Below are 19,080 nucleotides of genomic sequence, written 5' to 3'. Positions count from 1 at the left end.
TTATTATTCCTAGTTTTAAATCACTTCAATAATATTTCATCCAACAATTATGTTGAGATTTCTTGAAGGAAAACTTTACACCGGATCAAGAATGTAAGAACACAGATTAACAAAGAAGACATAGCCTGTTACAAGATATAAAATAACAGAGAAACATATTATTAAGGCTATATCTTGGCCTTAGAAGGGAGCTTAAAATAAGGAATCTAATAGAACTATGATTTTATTAGCGTGTTTCCTTAGATGTGGTAAAGGACAGTAAATTTACTGAACGCGGTTGAGTTAAATGGGGCTTGAGCTAAACGGGGTTGAGTTGTATGGGGTGAAATTTGATGAGGGTTGGATTGAATGAGGGTTGAGTTGCATGAGGATTGAGTTCAACGAGGGTTGAGTTGAAATGGGGTTGGGTTAAACTTGGGTCAAGTTAAGCGAGGGTTAAACTAACCAGAGGTTGAGTTAAATGGGTTGAGTGGAACGAGTGCTGAATTACACGCACACCACAGGAAATAGTTTAATACGAAACAAAGGACAGAAAATAGTAAATAAAGTACAGAAAAAAAGAATAAAATGATAATGATACAATATAATGATACACATTGCTAAAGAGAGGATAAAAGAGAGATCAAGATATTAAGAAAGTGATCTTCGTCCGTACTTCAACCCGTCCCATGCGACTAAAACGCTCAAAAGTTCTAATAAATATAGAAAAATGACCACGAAGAGGGGAAATGGTAAACAAAATAAAGCCTAGTCACAACCAAAAGTATTTTGTTAATAATATTCAAACATATGTTTTAATGATTACAAAGGAAATAATTCTATTTCTGCTAGACACTATTTGTGAAGGACATGCGATTTAAACTGGAAAATTTAACCTTCAATTAATTTTGTAATGTTTGATAAAAATTTCGGAGGAGGGAGGGGTGTTTGTGCTTAAGCCCAGTAGCCCTCCCCACAAAAAACCGCTTAATACGGCCTTGCCCATGTTAAACTTCTTTGGGTCAATAAATCGTCTGAAATACTCGTCTAAACCTTTCGAAAATAGAGTTATAATACCACTTTTTTTTCTGAAAATCATTCTACACTAGCATATGGGACGAATAGAAGTAACTTCTTTCCTAGAAAGTGTCTAGAACTCCAGAAAATCTTAGAAGAAACCTCTAAAATCGAAATAAACCATTTTAAAATAACAGGAGACTATGACATTAACTGGAAATGCGCTATTTCTCCCTAAAAATTTGACTTGAAAAGCGGCAAAACATTGCTCCGCAAGGACATTGGTGCATTCAATGAAAGATAAATATATCTTCTTCACAAATGCTCTCCAATATTTGCTAATGCGGTAAATCAATTTGGCACATAAATGATTATTTTTCAAAGTTACCAAATCAAATATGACTACTCCAGTCGCTTCTACCCACTTCAAAACCGCAACAAAAGAAGCGTTGGGTGTGAAATAAGACGGATAAAGTAAGTGTCCCCATTCTTTCCGATCGCTACGACCAGTGACATCCACGTCGATGTATGCTTCTTTGAAGACAGACACTGGAAAAGAATTGATGTTATTTATTATTGACTATCAATTGCAGCTTACTACTATTGTGTTGAAAAGCATGATTGACAGTGTATTTATTTTTACGGCTAAAATAAATCTCCAATACGATGATGCTTAAGGCATGCAATGCACTACACTCTCCATCTTCATTTTCATCTTTTTTCAATGCATCAACTTTTATTAATAACAAAGCTATATAGTTAAGTGAAACAATCCACTTGAAAAAATTTATACATAAGAAATAAGCAACTTGGTCTTCTCAACTAATTCAATGTACAGTTCTTAAGGTAGCCAAATCCTTTCTTATAAATATGTTTGATGAACTAAAAGCCTTTTGACATTCTTCCATTCAGTCTCAGGCATTTTTTGAACTGTCTATGAAAGCACCAAAAAACTGTATGAAATAGAAGTTTCGTAAAAATACAGGAAATTATTGAAGACATGGCGGACACCAGTGCTTCCACTAGTCACGAATTTTACAAAAAGAAAAATTAAGCTCTCCAAAATCTCTCTGGATACTAGCGTAAAATCAAATTAACAATTGGTATCTCGTGCCAACGGCAGATCCAGGGAGCCGGGGGAGGACCCCGGCCCCCCCCCCTCCAAAGATTTTTTTCTGTCGCTCTCTTTCCCTGTTTTTTTCACTCTTTTTTTTTAGAAGATTTGGTCAATTGGTCAATTTGGTCAATTATTTGCACCCTTGTCACATTGAGCCCCCCAAAGATTTTGCTCATTGGCACCCTTGTCACATTGGACCCCATCCCAAGATTTTGTTCTAGATCCACCCTTGTCTCAATCTGATGTTCTTCTATTTACGAATGATGATTTTCAAGAGGATTTCAAAGTACCAAATTTCCTTTTGTAGAAATATTTGGGGATTGTGGAAGTACTAGTGGTGGGCGGCATGCAACTAATGAAAGATATTCGCAAAGAATCAAAAGGAGTGATTCAAAACTTTAAATATGAAGTTTCATGGAGATCCGATCACTCCTTCTTAAGTTAAAAATTCGTCATTTTTTCTAGTTTTTCAGAATTAATCCTCCCCCACCCAACTACCACAAATAGAGCGGATCCGTTCCGATTATTTCAATCACGTATCTAGGACTTCTGCTTATTTTTCAAACCCAGTTTCATCCCGATCTCTCCGCTCTAAGCGTTTTCCAAGATTTTAGGTTCCCCCCGAAACTCCCCCTAATGTCACCAGATCCGGTCGGCATTTAAAATGAGAGTTTTGGGATACAATATCCTTCTAAATATCAAGTTTCATTGAGATCCGATCGCCCGTTCGCAAGTTAAAAATACCTCAATTTTTCTAATTTTTCAGAATTGACCCCCCCCCCAACTACCCAAAGAGAGCGAATCCGTACCGATCCGTTATGTCAATCACGTTTCTAGGACGTATGCTTATTTTTCCCACCCAGTTTCACCCCGATCCCTCCACTCTAAGCGTTTTCCAAAGTTTTAGGTTCGCCCCCTCCACCTCCCCCAATGTCACCGGATCTGGTCAGGATTTGAAATAATACCTCTGAGACATAATAGCCTTCCAAAAATAATATTTCATTAAGATCCCATCACCCGTTCGTTAGTTATAAATACTCCATTTTTTCTATTTTTTCCAAACTACCCCCCCCCCCAGATGGTCAAATCGGGAAAACGACTATTTATAATTTAATCTGGTCCGGTCCCTGATATGCCTGCCAAATTTCATCGTCATAGCTTATCTGGAAGTGCCTAAAGTAGCGAAACCGGGACAGACCGACAGACAGGGCGACAGAATTTACGATCGCTACATGTCACTTGTTTAATACCAAGTGCCATAAAAAAAGCAAACGCTACCCACACTTAGAAAACAATTTTACAACTATGCGTTAATACACCCAGTGAAGTAATTATAGTTAATTGCTTTGATTATCAAGGTTATAATTTGATTATGTTGAGTTAAACTAGAAATTCAGATAGTATTAAACCTTTAATTTATTTTCTCGGGATTACATGGCATCGACCAGATAAACCGAAAATATTTTCCTGAGTATTCCAAGTTTTTAAAAGTACTAAGTTACGCACTTAATTTCTAGTGGAATTGGCTGGAGGTATAAATTCCTACAGGCAAAACATCCCCAAAATCGAGATGCATCCTCAGTTCTTTTCATTTTTTACCCACAGAAATGGGGAGAAAAAAGCCAGGAGCACAAAAAATGTTTGATTTGTTTACACTCTAAACTGAATCTGTAGCTCTCTAATGACATATACGGATTTCTAGTAAGATTAGCGTAGTCCTCAGATCGAAGTCCACTTTCTCTCTATGTATCACCGTTGGCTAAGGCTACAACAGAAATATTGGCTACGACTAATTTCATTTGTATATGCTATCGTTACGTCTTGTTTCGAATGTTTTTAATACATTAGCGATTTAAGTTAATTTAAGCTCAAGAATGTGCGTCTATTATAGTTTTTTTTTCATCTTATGTAATATACATCCCTTAGCCCCCTCCCCCCAGACAAACATATGGTAAAGGCTACTAATACCCGAGCAAAGGATCCGAGGACGAAGTTTCGCAGCTTCCAATCAAATGTCAAATTTTAAACCTTCAAAGTTTAACGCAAATACTTACTTACAAAATTAATTTTTCCTTTAATTTAGGCTCAATTTCACGAAGTTTCAAACATTCATCTATAGAAAATCAGTGAAAATCCAAGAGTTACATTGAAATATGCACAAAGCTTTTGTGAAGCCAGGAGAACATTGACAACACCCGCTCTTCCATATCCTCAGACCACTAAACAAGTATGGATATGGGCTATCCTTAGATTTCACAGCTTCCGTACATGTTAATTTTCTTTCGAAATGTTTTATATTTTACTTTTAAGTTCTTTTTGAGTTTATAAACCATTTAAACCAATCAATTTAACTTTCAGGTAATCTCAGGTTTCCTATGATCTTCGACACCCCATTTTACCTACTTTTCTACCTACATTCTACCTACAATTCTACCTACAATCTACCACTTTACGAGACTTAGGTGAATTGGGGCTAGGGTTCTTTATAGAAGGGATGTTTATTGTATATTGTATAAGTACTGTATAGTATTTTTTGTTCGATTTTAGTTTTAATGTTAGTCTTAGCTTTCATTCAGAAAAGCTTGCTTATGTAATTTAATTATTGTTTGTTTTTTTATCCCATTCCCAGGTTAGCTCCAAAATGTAGGGAGGGCTACAATCTCCTCAAACATGACCGTTAAAACCTGAAAACGAATTTGTAAGAGGGTAACTTTTACCCCCTCGGAAATCTTACTGAGAGTTCTTTCTCATATATACAAAGTAGCAGTAGTGTCTGACCCTCAGCACGCGACAACACTCTATGTATTATCTAATTTTCGAATTGACGCATTAGCATAATAATTGTTGGCTTGTCAGGTTTTATGTAAGTTTCAAGTAATTTTAATTTGTTGGTATGAATAAAATACACATACATTAACACTCAGATCAGATCATAAGTGGGAAAACTTACATTTGTGTAGATCATTTCTGTATTTTTTGGAAGCGTCAATTAAGATTTCTTCATCGTCAGCCTTAAAACAATTTATAAGTTGGCACAAATCATTTTCAAAATATCGATCATAATTAACCTCAACGAATTCCTCCTCAAAGGCGGGATAATCACCGGCCATCCCAGTTCCTATTGCCTCTTCTGAAATATAAAATATGATTTAACAAAAATGTCACCTAGATATTCAATAAATAGCTAGCTATGGCATGGAAATATGTCTAAAGAAGCATTCATCTTTGGAGATCTTTAAGCTGAAATAGGGAGCGCAAAGAATATGTTTATTTGCTCTTATGCGAACAATTAAAACGAAAAAAACATATGAATTGATAAAAATCCTTAATTTATGTTGTTTTTTTTTATTAACTTTTCAATCTACATCATTACAAATAGCATCGAAAAATATATTACCGAATCTCAGTTACTTCAAATTTTTCTTTTTTTTTTGCACTGTTTAACTACAGAACGCAGTCCTAATTATTCAAGTTATTAAGGATATTCCCAAAAATAACCATTGCACGCTTAATTTGATAGAAATAAATTCCATTCCAAACGAAATTTAAAAAATAAAATAAAATAAATCCGTAACAAAATGTAATTTAAGATATACTTCTTGTCGAACCACATGAGTAAACAAAAAAAAAAATCAAAAAAAAATCTTGGACAACTTTAGTAGATGATTGATAATTGGTACAAACTGTTGAGTCAGGCATGTGTCTTATCAGCCCATTTTCTCTGATGTTTGTTTAACAGAAGAAACAAATCCACGTCTAAACCACTTATAAAACGTAAAAAAAGTCTATCAGAAAGCGCATTTCTTTAAATTGTTCTTACAACTATACTGGAAATGCAACGTGTTTAAAATCAACTATTTCGCCCAAGAATTGGGGTATTAAAAAAAAAAAGATTCATTAAAAAGGTACAAAACGCGTCAAATGCTGTATAAGATTAATACATACAAGTACGAAATCAAATCCGTGCGAAAAGAACAAGATGGACACCTCTCTAAGTATAAAAAAAAAAAAAAAAAAAAAAAAAAAAAAAAAAAAAAAAAAAAATACAGCCCTACCACGCAAATTCTTGAAGTTATTTTTATAATAACCTAAATAAAGCCATAAATACTATTTATCTTTGTGTTTCACCGTACATTTACTTAAAAATAAAAGATCAGCTTATGGCAAATGAGCACAATAGGTGTATTTGCCTAGTTTTTTTATTTTAATCAATTAAAAAAATAAAAATTCTTAAATAAAGAAAAGAACAAACTTAGCACTAAAAAAAAAAAACAGAAATTACCTTATATGAAATAATTAAAAAAAATATTGTCAACAAAAGGAGTTTTTCAAAGAAAAGCAAAAAGCTACATTAAGTCAAAGACTAGCAGAAACAACGTCAAATGATAGCTGAAGTGTAAAACGAACATTAATCTCTATAGATGTTCGAATGAACATTTGAACCCAAATAAGAGACAACGAACAGCAATTACAATAAATAATCCAGCAAAGATTAAACCGATTTACCGCAAAAAAGTGGAACTAATGTCCCAATAACTTCTGAAGACCGGATCGTCATTTGGGCTTTTTTGATATGTGTGTATTTATTTGTTTTAACATCAACAACAAAAACTATTAATGAAGAAAATCCCCTCAATAACCAAGATCACTGAAAAGACCAATAGAAATGAAGATTGATGGTTTATTATATATCAGGCCTTCTTAAACTATGGGTCGCGACCACAAATGGGGTAACGTAGCGAAATTCTGGGGTTGCGAGAGATTCTAAACTTAAATATTTAAATACAGGATTTTATACCATTGACACTCATCTCAGTGTTACTATATTGGCTTATTTCCCACTCGACTGTCTTGTTTTGATGGACACTGGCCAGAAAATTCTTGAATTTACTCGCCGGCTTAAATCTTCTCTAATTTTATTGTAATCTAGCTAATTTTTTTATTGCGAAAAATACAATTTAGATGAAAAGTAGGACGTATATTGATTGTAACTATACTACTTGCAATGAAATTTTTAATTTTATATTTTTGTATGTTTCTGAACAAATTCTAAAACTATATGTCTTCATATATATATGTATATATATATATATATATATATATATATATATATATATATATATATATATATATATATATATATCTAATAAATAAATCATCAAAAGATATTTATCTATCTTTCTTTTATATTCTCTCCTTTCGTTCATTGTTCATCGCTAGAAAATGTTGATGAGGTCTTATGTCCAGCAGTGTCAAACATTTCACCAAGATTTAATTTGTTATGCAATAAAAAACAAGCAGGCCCATCTCACTGAAGTTTTTCCTTTCATTTTAATTTAATCTGAACCACTCACAGACTGCGTTCGAATATATTCGATCAAACTAAGACGGCGAGAATTTTCTTTTGTTTATGTTATTGCAAAAAAATGCTAATTTGATGAAAAATAGAGCTCACAATTTTTGTAAGTATAATAAAGACAATTTTTCAACTTTTTGCGGAATTTTTATTTTAGATTTTTGTATGTTTCTAAACGAATTCTAAAGCTTCGTATTTCCATATGTATATGCATATTTTTACCTAATAGCTAAGTCATCAAAAAACATTTATTTGTCCTTCTTTTATATTTTTATGGGGTCAATAGGAAGCTCCCTATCATGAACGGGGTCGTGAATGAAAAAAGTTTAAGAAGTCCTGTTATATATTGATATTCATTCCTGAAAGTCTCAGCCATTTTCGATTTGTAACATGACTCGTTTAGCGCAATATCATTTTAAATCATTATTTGCCAGTTTGTGACCTACGTTTCCTTTCTTAAAATTCGATACAAATCTCCTTAATCGCATATGGAGGTCTTTTTCTTAAAAACTAAAGCCCCGAAATTTGCTTAATTTTTTTTCAAGACACATAAGGTAATGTGATTTTTCAAGTAACCAATTCAGAAAGTCAGGTTTAATTTTAACTGTCCTTGGCACTTAAAAATTGATAATTTTTGTTAACAACGTTTACAAATAATAGTTAACATTCATTTGAAAGGAATAAATTTAGAAGTATGAAAACGAAGATAAAAACCAGTGCCGTACTCTACTAGTAAAGCTAGATTTTAAACTTTTATACTGGAAAATGAGCCTCAGGTTTGTTATCAACAAACTCCAAAATCCTGAAATACCAGTTTTGGTGAAAAATAAACATGAAATATAAGCTTTTGTTGTTTTTATTTAGGACGGTAACACTGCACTACTAATTATTTCTGAAGATGATCATTTGACTACTTAAATTGAAAGTCACAAATGGACTTATTCTAAGCCCAGCTTTTTGTCATGTAACCTTAAAAAACATTTTTTTTTCAAATTTTGATAAACATAAAAAGACTTCTCTTTTTGAGAACCCATCCTTTTAGAGGGTTTGAGACAGAGAAAAAACAGGAGAGAGAGAGAGAGAGAGAGGAAAAGAGAGAGGGAGAAAGAGAGAGAGGAAAAGATGGAAAGATGAAAAGATATAAAGAGGAAAAGACGGAGAGAGGAAAAGACGGAGAGAGGAAAAGATGGAAAGAGGAAACGATGCAAAGAGGAAAAGATGTAAAGAGGGAAAGATGGAAAGAGGAAAAGACGAAAAAAGAAAAGATGGAAGGAGTAAAAGATGGAGAGAGGAAACGATGAAGAGAGAGAATGATGAAGAGAAAGATGAGAGGAAGATGAAGAGAGGAAAGATGGAAAAGATGGAGATAGAAAAAGATGAATAGACGAAAAGGTGGAGAGAAGAAAGGATGGAAAGAGGAAAAGATGGAAAGAGGAAAAGATGGGAGAGATAGAAAGATGATGAGGGAAATATGGAGAGAGAGAAAGACGAAGAAAAAGATGAGAGAAAGATGGAGAGAGGAAAAGATGGAAAGAGGAAAAGATGGAGAGAGAAAGATAAAGAGAGAGAAAGATGAAGAGAGAGAAAGATGAAGAGAGATAGGGAAGAAAAGAGTCAGAGATGAAAAGAAAGAGAGAGCAAACGGGCACAAGCTGGCTTACCTTTACCTCGAGCCGGACTACTAATTTTACTGAAGCAGTATAAATGAAATCCAGGCACAAAATGCAGCACGGTTTTTGAGCCAGAAGCATGGATAATATATCCTTCACTCAGCAGTTTCTAAAATTATTAACATTTTTTTTTAACAAGATAGAAAGTAATTTACGATAAAAGACGTGGAATGAATCTTTCAAAAATGCTATATATGGATGATTTAAAATACATATCATGCGCTAATGGGGCCATTCCAATTCAAGTTTCTTCACTAGCAAGCGAAAAATGATCAAAAAAAGAAAGAAAACAAAACTTTTCACAAAGGCTTTCAATACCACAACGTAGTCAAATCTACGCTTCAAATAAGCAAAGAATTAAAAGTATAAAATATAAATTATACCATCCCAAAGAGTCGCCTCTCTCCTAACTTATATACAACAACATAGGCTTACATTTGAAACACTAGTGATTCAAACCAGCGGTACATAATATAGATTTTTTATTCAGAACAAAGTTTAATTTTCAAAGAAAATTCTTCAAAAGAAGATCCTCATAATTGGGTAAATCTGTAGGTTTTACACACCCCTTTTTAGGATTGTGTTTTTCTATTTCTTTGAATATAAAATTTTTTATAGTCATTATTTTTGAGATAAAACTTTGAACTTAATAAATTCTACACATCTAGATTATAACAAGAGCTAAGAGCTCATATGGCACTTGTGACGAGGTCGGAAGAGCCGAGAGCTCATATGGTACGAGGTCGGAAGAGCCAAGAGCTCATTTGGACGAGGTCGGAAGAGCCAAGAGCCAAGAGCTCATTTGGCACTTGTGAGAAGGTCAGAACCTAAAGTTAAACTTTATAGCACAAGATCCTTCTAAATATCAAATTTCATTAAGATCTGGTCACCCTTTCGTAAGTTACAAATACCTCAATTTTCAAAATTACCTCCCCCCTCCCAATTCCACCAAAGAGAGCAGATCCGGTCCAGTTATGTCAGTCACGTATCTTAGACAGGTTTCTATTCTTCCCATCCAGTTTCATCCTGATCTCACCGCTTTAAGTATTTTCTAAGATTTCCGGTCCCCCCAACTGTCCCCCCCCCAATTACGTTTGATCCGGTTGAGATTTAAAATAAGATATCAGAGTTACGAGGTCCTTCTAAATATGAAGTTTCATGAAGATCCGATCACTCCTTCGTAAGTTAAAAATACGTTATTTTTCTTATTTTTCAGAATTACCCCCCCCCCCCCCGCAATTGAGCGGATCCGTTCCAATTATGTAAATTACGTATGCAAGACTTTTGCTTATTTTTCCAACCAAGTTTCATCCCAATCCTTCCAATCTAAGGGTTTCCCATCATTTTAGGTCTCCCCACCCCAAACTTCCCCCAATGTCACCAGATCCGGTCAGGATTTAAAATAAGAGCTTTGAGCCACGATATCCTTCTAAAAATCAAATTTCATGGAGATCCAATCACCCATTCGTAAGTTAAAAATACCTCATTTTTTCTAATTTTTCAGAATTAACCCCCCCCCCAACTACCCAAAAGAGAGCGGATCCGTTCCGTTTATGTCAATCATCTATCTAGGACTTGTGTTTATTTTTCCCACCATGTTTCATCCCGATCCCTCCACTCTAAGTGTTTTCCAAGTTTTAGGTTTCCCCCTCCCAACTCCCCGCCCCCATCACCAGATCCGGTCGGGATTTAAAATAAGAGCTCTAAGACACGATATCCTTCTAAACATCAAATTTCATTGAGATCCGATCACCCGTTCGTAAGTTGAAAATACCTCATTTTTCTAATTTTTAAGACTTACTCCCCCCCTCCCAACTACCCCAAAGAGAGCAAATAAGTTCCGATTATGTCAATCATGTATCTGGGACTTGCGCTTATTTTTCCCATCAAGTTTCATCCCGATCCCTCTACTCTAAGTGTTTTCCAAGATTTTAGGTTTCCCCCCTCCAACTCCCCCCAATGTCATCAGACCCAGTCGGGATTTAAAATAAGAGCTCTGAGACACAATATCATTCCAAACATCAAATTTCATTAAGATCCAATCACCCGCTCATAAGTTAAAAATACTTCATTTTTTCTATTTTTCCGAATTAACCGGCCCCTTCTCCCCCCCCCCCAGATGGTCAAATCGGGAAAACGACTATTTCTAATTTAATCTGGTCCGGTCCCTGATACGCTTGCCAAATTTCATCGTCCTAGCTTACCTGGAAGTGCCTAAAGTAGCAAAACCGGGACTTTAGGTTTTCCCCCTCCAACTCCCCCCAATGTCATCAGATCCGGTCGGGATTAAAAATAAGAGCTCTAAGACACAATACCATTCCAAACATCAAATTTCATTAAGATCCAAATACCCGCTGATAAGTTAAAAATACTTCATTTTTTCTATTTTTTGCGAATTAACCGGGCCCCCACTCCCCCCCAGATGGTCAAATCGGGAAAACGACTATTTCTAATTTAATCTGGTCCGGTCCCTGATACGCTTGCCAAATTTCATCGTCCTAGCTTACCTGGAAGTGCCTAAAGTAGCAAAACCGGGACCGACAGACAGACCGACAGACAGACCGACAGACAGACCGACAGACAGACCGACAGACCGACAGAATTGGCGACTGCTATATGTCACTTGGTTAATACCAAGTGCCATAAAAATCAAATTCTATTGATCTATATATAGCTACCCGAATTCTTTCGTTTTAGATTTTCGGTTACTGTTAGCATTAGTTGCTCCGTACTTATTGTTCGTTCAAGAAGCTATTCCTGTTATTGTCACCATGACATGGTTGGATAAGGAGGAAGGTTAGTATTCTGAAATTAACATAACCTTCGCATCCATAGCTCATTTCAAAAGTAAAACTTATTAATGTTTGTTCAGAGTGTTTTCAAGTCTTCAAGTCGAATTAATAATAGTCAAAGTTATATTTTCAAGTGACATCAGTAATAGCTGAAATACCTACAAGATTTGCCCAGCACAGGTCTTATATAAACCATGATCTTCAACTAAAGAACGTATGACTTCATAGCTTTCCAAGTGTTTTCAAGTCTCCAAGTCGTATTAATAATAGCCGAAATCATGTTTTCAAGTGAGATCATTAACAGCTGAAATGCCTACAAGATTTCCTCAGCACAGGTCTTATATAAACCATGATCTTTTAACTAAATAACGTATGACTTCATAGCTTCCCAAGTATTTTCAAGTCTTCAAGTCGAATAAATAACAGTCGAAGTCATATTTTCAAGTGAAATCAGTAATAGCTGATATACCTGCAAGAGTTCCCCAGCACAGGCTCTAGATAAACCATGATCTTCAACTAAATAATGTATGGCTTCATAGCTTAAAAACGTAGTAGGTGGGAGTAAATCTTCAAATTTTTCCAAAAATGGCAACGAACACTTGAGTATGTCCGCAACTTCTGATAGAGGCGAATCTGCAGTTATCTTCTTTGGGGGCTCGCTCGAAGGCCTGTAATTAAGACAGCAAACTATTAAAATCGTAACGAATGTATGGAACATCTGTACAAAAATACTATATTAGATTTTTTCCCCTTTGGAGAATGTTGGAGCAGTATTAATTACAAGGTTAAGGGTTCAATCATAATTCAATTCAATTTATTTATAGCCCATCTTTAACAAAAAGAGGGCGAAACGCCCTTAAGATGGAGTAATAAAAAAATAGATAAACTATAAATAAATACAAATCAAATCAACACCAAGAGACAATCACATAAATAATGCAGGCCAAGGATGAGATACTATCGACATAGAAGAGCGGAAATCATGTAGCGTTTTATCAATAATACACATGCGAAACTAGGCAGAGCTAGGCGGAAAACTAGATTGAATTTATTCATTAAGTAACTATTTCTGGTCCAAAGAGGGTAACTGAGAAGGAATTTAGCATAACGAAAAAATACTCTACGAATAGATAGTTTCTGAGGTTCACTAAAAAACTGCCAAACTGGACAAAGAGAAAGGAGATGAGGTACAACCAGGCTACTATAAATTTTGCAAGTTTTAATTTATCTATCTGTTTAATATTAGATATAATTGAAGCATAAGCAGTTCTCAGTTTTTTCTTCAAATTTTCAAGGAACAATTTTACAGTTTCTTTCATATATTCTCTAATAGGTATTCCAAGGTAAACTAGTTTTTGAGAAAGGGGGACTTGAGCATTAGCTGAAGATAAAACAGTAGGGCCGTTTTTCTCTTTAAAATTGAAAGCTGCAACAGCAGTTTTTTTTTCTGCATTGAAAGAAAGCCCAATATCTTTATATTCATTATAAAACTTATGAAACGCGTTTCCACATCCACTAAAAGTACGGCTTAAATTCAAAACGTCATCCGCAAGTGTCTTTAATGACAGAATAAATCCCGGTAAATAAAACAAAAATTAACAGAATTTTGGCCATGTAAAACAGAGTTATTAAATAAAGACGGTGAGGTAAGGCCACCTTGACGGACTCCATTCAAAATATCAAAAAGGGAAGATCCTCCCTTTAACTTCGCCTTAAGGTGATGGTACAAATACAGAAGGGATTTTGTTATACAAAATTCACCCCTCTTTTATGCGCTTCAGTAAAACTTGGGAAAAAATACAAGAGTCGAAAGCACGAGCAATATCTTAAGCCAGAAGGATAATATGGGATCTACTTCTTTCTTCATCAGAAAGAACATTCATTAAAGCAAAAAGGCACATGCTCCCGGCTAAGACCCTTTTGGTAACATAACTGGTGGGGTGGGACATAACATTTAGAAACAATTTCATCCGAAATAACAGACTCAAATAATTTAAAAATAGCACAAGAAACTGTTATTGGTCGGAACGAATTACACCTTGTAAAATCCTTTTTGCCTTTTTTGGGATAGGGGTTATTTGACAAATTGTAAATTGATAAGGAACAACTTTTTTTTCAATGAACATTTGAAAAGATAAATAGTTCAAAAAAAGCACTTGCATAATCAAAATAATTTAGAACGAAGTAATTCCATCAACTCCCCGCGGAGTTTCTTTTCTTTAGTTTTTTACAATAAAACGATATATTACTTGGCTTAATTATAAATATCAAAGCTTTGTGTTTTTTCAGACAAGCACTTAAGTTCTTTTTCAAATTTTGATTCAAGAACAGGATCAGGAGAAGAAAACTCATGCTTATAATAGTTTATCCACTCAGGCTCAGGAATATCATTTGCAATAATGTATTCACAAGTGCGTTCAAATTTTTTCCAGGGCTTCGAAGGGTTCTCTGCAATCTTATGAGCGTTTTTCTCAATAAGATCAGCCTTATGTTTTCTTAACATTTTAGCAAAATAACATTTAGAACGTAGCCGCAAACCATCAACAGTCTAAGACTTCAGCCTGCCGCGATCCCTCCAAATATTCCGCCAAATTTTAGAAGACTCGTACGCAGACATAAGGGAAGGGTTTTTTGACCAGCCCTGAACTTGAGAGCCTTTCCTAACACGCTTGCACGGGACAGCTGAAGCTTCAGCACACTTTAAAGCATGGTTAATTTCTGCAAGATAGGTGGTAAGTCCAATGGCTATTTCTTTTTCCCTAAGACCCGAGTGTGTGCACAACAAATGAAAGGGCACTTTTATTCTATTTAATATTCTGTCGCGTTCAAAACAAAGCCCCTCGCGGTTAGCTTTTTTCCAGTTTTTTTTTTTTTTTATGTAAAACCATTTTTACATCTCGCTCTTTAGAGGCATTAAACGAAGCATTTATTTTCACATTTATAGGAAGTAGATCCGAATAAAAGCCATCACTAATTACCTCGACAGTTTCACAGGGGAAGGATGCAACAAAATGATCAAGGTTAGAAATCACTGACAGGACACCTATAAACGTGAAAGTTTCTGTTTTGGCAGCAATTGAGTAGGAAGCGGGGAGAGAATTCAGACGGAGTTGGGTTCTTGGCGATGAACTATCTGTTAAGTCACAATTAAAGTCTCCTGCGATCAAAACTCAAGTATTTGGGCGCTTTGAAACTCTCCTGACAAAACTCTCTAGCCTTTTGCAAGCGTTTATGAACTTATTCTCTGATTGCAAAGAGCGGTAATTAGTTGGCAGGTAAACGTTAATACAGATTAGGTAAGAAAATTCAGCAGCCATGATATACTCATTCGACTCAAGGGGTGACTTAGCTGGTGACTTAGGTGACTGGGTGACTTAGCTGGGTGGCATAAGAGATAAGAATTCTGTGAAATCCAGAGTAGATTGTTCCTTTCATCAGATAAGAAATATTCTTGCAGAAAAATTATATCATTTGTGCTTAAAAGTTCAGAGAGGACTTTGTCAACGACTTCACCATTGATATTCCGTAATAAGAGACTTCAGGCTTGAGCTTGAGCCTTGAGCTGCTGACTTAACTTTACTGAAAAGTCCTTGGGCGACTGGACATTTGAAGCTGTAACATGGATGATCCTGTGATTTGCACAATGCACATTTCTTAGGCCTTTGATAAGGAGATGTTTTGGAGCTCTAATGACCGTGGTCACCTCAGACTCCGCAAATACCCTCATTTTCAAAGCAGCTAGATATATGCCCGTAAGCTTGACACTAGAAACATCTCACCGGAAGGGCGATATGAGCAATTTTTTTTCAACTGACACATCACGGAATCAGTACGCAAAGTTCATCGTCATTTATATTGCTGGGAACAAATCGAGCAATACCGAGGTGAGAGGGGCTCCTGATTGTTACAGAAAGAGATTTGTCACCATTCTGAAAGGCCCCGACAAGAGTTTCTGCATCGGCCTTGCTACCTGTAATGACTTGCCAATTATCTTTTCCAGGCTGAACTTCGGCAATTTTAGAGCACTCTCTACCATATTTTTTTGCAAAGAGTCTTTCCTCACATCTGACTTTGTGAGGGCAGAGGACAAATTCTTGAGTACCACGACATATGAGTGATTTGTTTCAGTAACTGTAGGTACGATCGAGGGGACAGGAGGGTCAATTTTCATGAAATTGTCAAGCTTATTATAAACCTCTGTAACTTTTCTGATGATTACCGCTGCCATCTCACCAGGACAGGTAGGGACTTCGTCAGGTTCAACTATCACAAAGACTGGCAGCTCAACGTTACGTTGCTCACAAATTTCAAGTGCCTTTAACATTTCGCTAAGATTGTCTTCGCCCCCTTTTTTAATTGACAATCTACTGGTGTAGTAAGCCGAAGACCACAGTGTCTCTTAGCCTTAATTATATCGTACTTCTAAAGCTTTACGACTTACCTCATCCCTCTTATTCCCAACTTTTCAAACACGATTTAAAAAATTCAAATACAGTGATGACAGCGGTCAAATATGGCTCTGAAGCATGGGCACTCCGAAAAGCAGATGAAAATTTACTAGATGTTTTCCAGAGAAATTGCCTAAGGATTGTTCTGGGTACCCGGCTGACTGACCGTATTTCAAACAGTAGGTTGTACGAAAAGTGTGGTTCAATCCCGCTTTCTGGGGCTATAATGAAAGAAAGGTTGAGATGGCTAGGCCACGTTCTACGGATGAAGGATGACAGATTACCGAAGATTGTCCTTTTTGGCCAACCGTCTGGGGCTACACGGAAAGCAGGTCGTCCTTGTCTGGGTTGGGAGGATGTCATAAATAAAGATTTAAAGGAAATGGGAACTTCCTGGGAGGGTGTAAAGAGGGAGGCTTTAAATAGATTAGGTTAGAGGAGGAGCGTGCGTAGCTGTGTTGGCCTCAGGCGGCTTGGTGCTGCAGTGAGTTATTAGTAGTAGTAGTAGTAATATCACACTCCAAACTAATTTCTCCGATATAGCTAACGCAGATAATTTTTCACCAATTTCGAATTTGTAATTTCCAGCAAGTTCTGAATTCTAATAATTAGAATAATAATAAATAGAAATAGTATATAGGTCAGTAAGTATAAGTAGGGATTATACGTCACTATAATCCCTATTGCAAAAGTTTTATTTCTTCACATAAAACTTTCTGAATTAATAATGTCCAAGCAGTATCCTATTTAGATGTTGGCAGTTTGAACTCTGAAATGAAGCTCCCTTTTTTTGAGAAAATCGGAATATAACTATCATATAAAATCAGGAACAAAGACAGAGAAACATTTACGTTTCTTGATCCGAGTCTGATGACTCGGACTCTTCCAGGGATTGCTTGGCGTATGTTTCAGCTTCATCAAATAACTCTTTGGGTAGCGTTTTGTATTTACCTCCCGTTTCTTTGCCAACCGAACTAAGCTCAAGTTTATACTGTTTATCCTTGACTTTATCATGTACAACATAAATGATTTTAGCTGCCTGTTTGACCAGTTCACAGCAAGTGAGTTCTTGAATTTTTAGTTTTTCCATCTTGTTTTGGCTGCTCGCTTGGCCTTGCCCATTGCACAATCCCAATAACCATAAGAGACACTCGAGCAATCTGCAATGAAAAGTTCAGATTTATCTTGCTCATAAGAAGCAAAAGCCAGAGAACAGCCAAATGGTCCCACCCAGGAGTATAGAGTATGGACATGCATGTATGAAGCAACACGGTCAGTAAGGTACTTCAGAGGGAAATTAACGCCATAGTGAGATTTATAGTTGCTAGCTTCTATCTTGGCAAATTCAATTTTCTGTCGATAATCAGCTAACAATCCAGCTACAGTCATTCCAACGAAAGGATTAACATTGACAATTCTCCTATTTGCACCCTTCTCAATCAGCTTTGAATATATCAATTTTTCCACTGCAAACACAACCCCATCTTTTTCACGAAGAGTTACTGCAGTCCCACTATTTTCGACAGCATTCTGTGCATATTCCACTTGAAATTGTCTACCGTCTGGGGAAAACTGAGAAACTGATAAATCATAGCCCGTTCCAACTGAGCTTATACTTTAAAATACAGAAAATCCCCAACTTTTACAATTTTTGCCTGTCACAATATATCACAATTAGATGACCAGTTGGTATTAGGATGATCCAAGGAGCAATAATACTAAATTAACTGATTGTTGTAGACAATTTTCATTCGTGTATTGACGATTTAACCAGTTGAATAGACAAATTCCTCATAATGAGCTCTTGCGTTGAAAATAATTTTCGTGATATCTCCTTTGATAAGTCACCATTTCCCCTATTATCAAAGTTAATGATAGAGGGAGTGGATTTATCCCTTAAAGATTCCGATTTTCTATAAATACTGAATATTTCGTCAAAAGACAAATTTTTCTAAATAATGAACTAGTTCTTTCTCCTTTGACACTGATCCAAAATAAGTACGCTTTATTAAGGTTCAATCAAGGTAAGCATGGTAAGCAAGGTAATGTTCAATTAAGCATGGGCTTACCACCATAAAGGAAATTACATAGGGAAGATTTATCAAAGAATCCTTTTTATATTTCCAGATCAAAATTGTTTCAAATTGGTAACTTCAAAGATAATTACAGTTACATGCCAAGGATTATTCATAAATATGGTACCTTTTCACTTATTAAAAGGAAGAAAAAAAATAACTCTCGATTAGTAAAATTCAGATTAAATAGCTGTTCCATGGTAAGCCACATTCCTCATCAAAAGTCAATCAAATTTTCAAAGATCAATTTGCAAGTCAGATTAAATCCAGGAAAGAATCCTTAAAGCTTACTTATGGAGACTGTTGCAAGCCTTAACAAAAAAACAAAAAACTTAAAAAAAAAAATCGTATCAGTTTTCTTTTTAAAGGTGAATTAAAAATTAAGAAATTTTTTTTCAAGTGTATCCATACTGTTTTGTCTTATTTGCAGAATCATACTGATAACTACCGAAGTGACACCAGCCCTGACTAGGACACAAATTTTCCAGTGCCGCTTGTTCAGAAACAACCCAAAATATTAATTTCATACTTATGTTTAGCTTGATTGTACTGGGAAGAGCAAAACTTTTTGAGCGAAAATTGGCAGAAATTACTTCTGCTATTTATACACAGTAGTGCTAAAAATA

At 35.5% G+C, this 19,080-nt stretch overlaps 1 protein-coding gene across 3 annotated transcripts in view; it reads right to left on the bottom strand.

Annotated features, from left to right (window-relative positions):
* Nucleotides 1-19,080, bottom strand: part of LOC136039854 (GATOR complex protein Iml1-like) — a 104,730-nt gene that overhangs the window by 12,688 nt on the left and 72,962 nt on the right. For 2 of the 3 annotated variants that reach the window (XM_065723788.1, XM_065723789.1), the window contains 5 exons: nt 17,231-17,539; nt 12,401-12,599; nt 9,131-9,248; nt 5,064-5,243; nt 1,385-1,545 (listed from right to left, as the gene is read on the bottom strand). In XM_065723788.1, the coding sequence (XP_065579860.1) occupies nt 1,385-1,545; nt 5,064-5,243; nt 9,131-9,248; nt 12,401-12,599; nt 17,231-17,539 (967 nt within the window). The remainder of the gene's footprint in view (nt 1-1,384; nt 1,546-5,063; nt 5,244-9,130; nt 9,249-12,400; nt 12,600-17,230; nt 17,540-19,080) is intronic. The other variant, XM_065723790.1, reaches the window with a different exon arrangement.

Source organism: Artemia franciscana, chromosome 20, assembly GCF_032884065.1.
Source record: "Artemia franciscana chromosome 20, ASM3288406v1, whole genome shotgun sequence".
Taxonomy (NCBI): domain Eukaryota; kingdom Metazoa; phylum Arthropoda; class Branchiopoda; order Anostraca; family Artemiidae; genus Artemia; species Artemia franciscana.
This window is presented reverse-complemented; position numbering and strand designations above follow the sequence as displayed.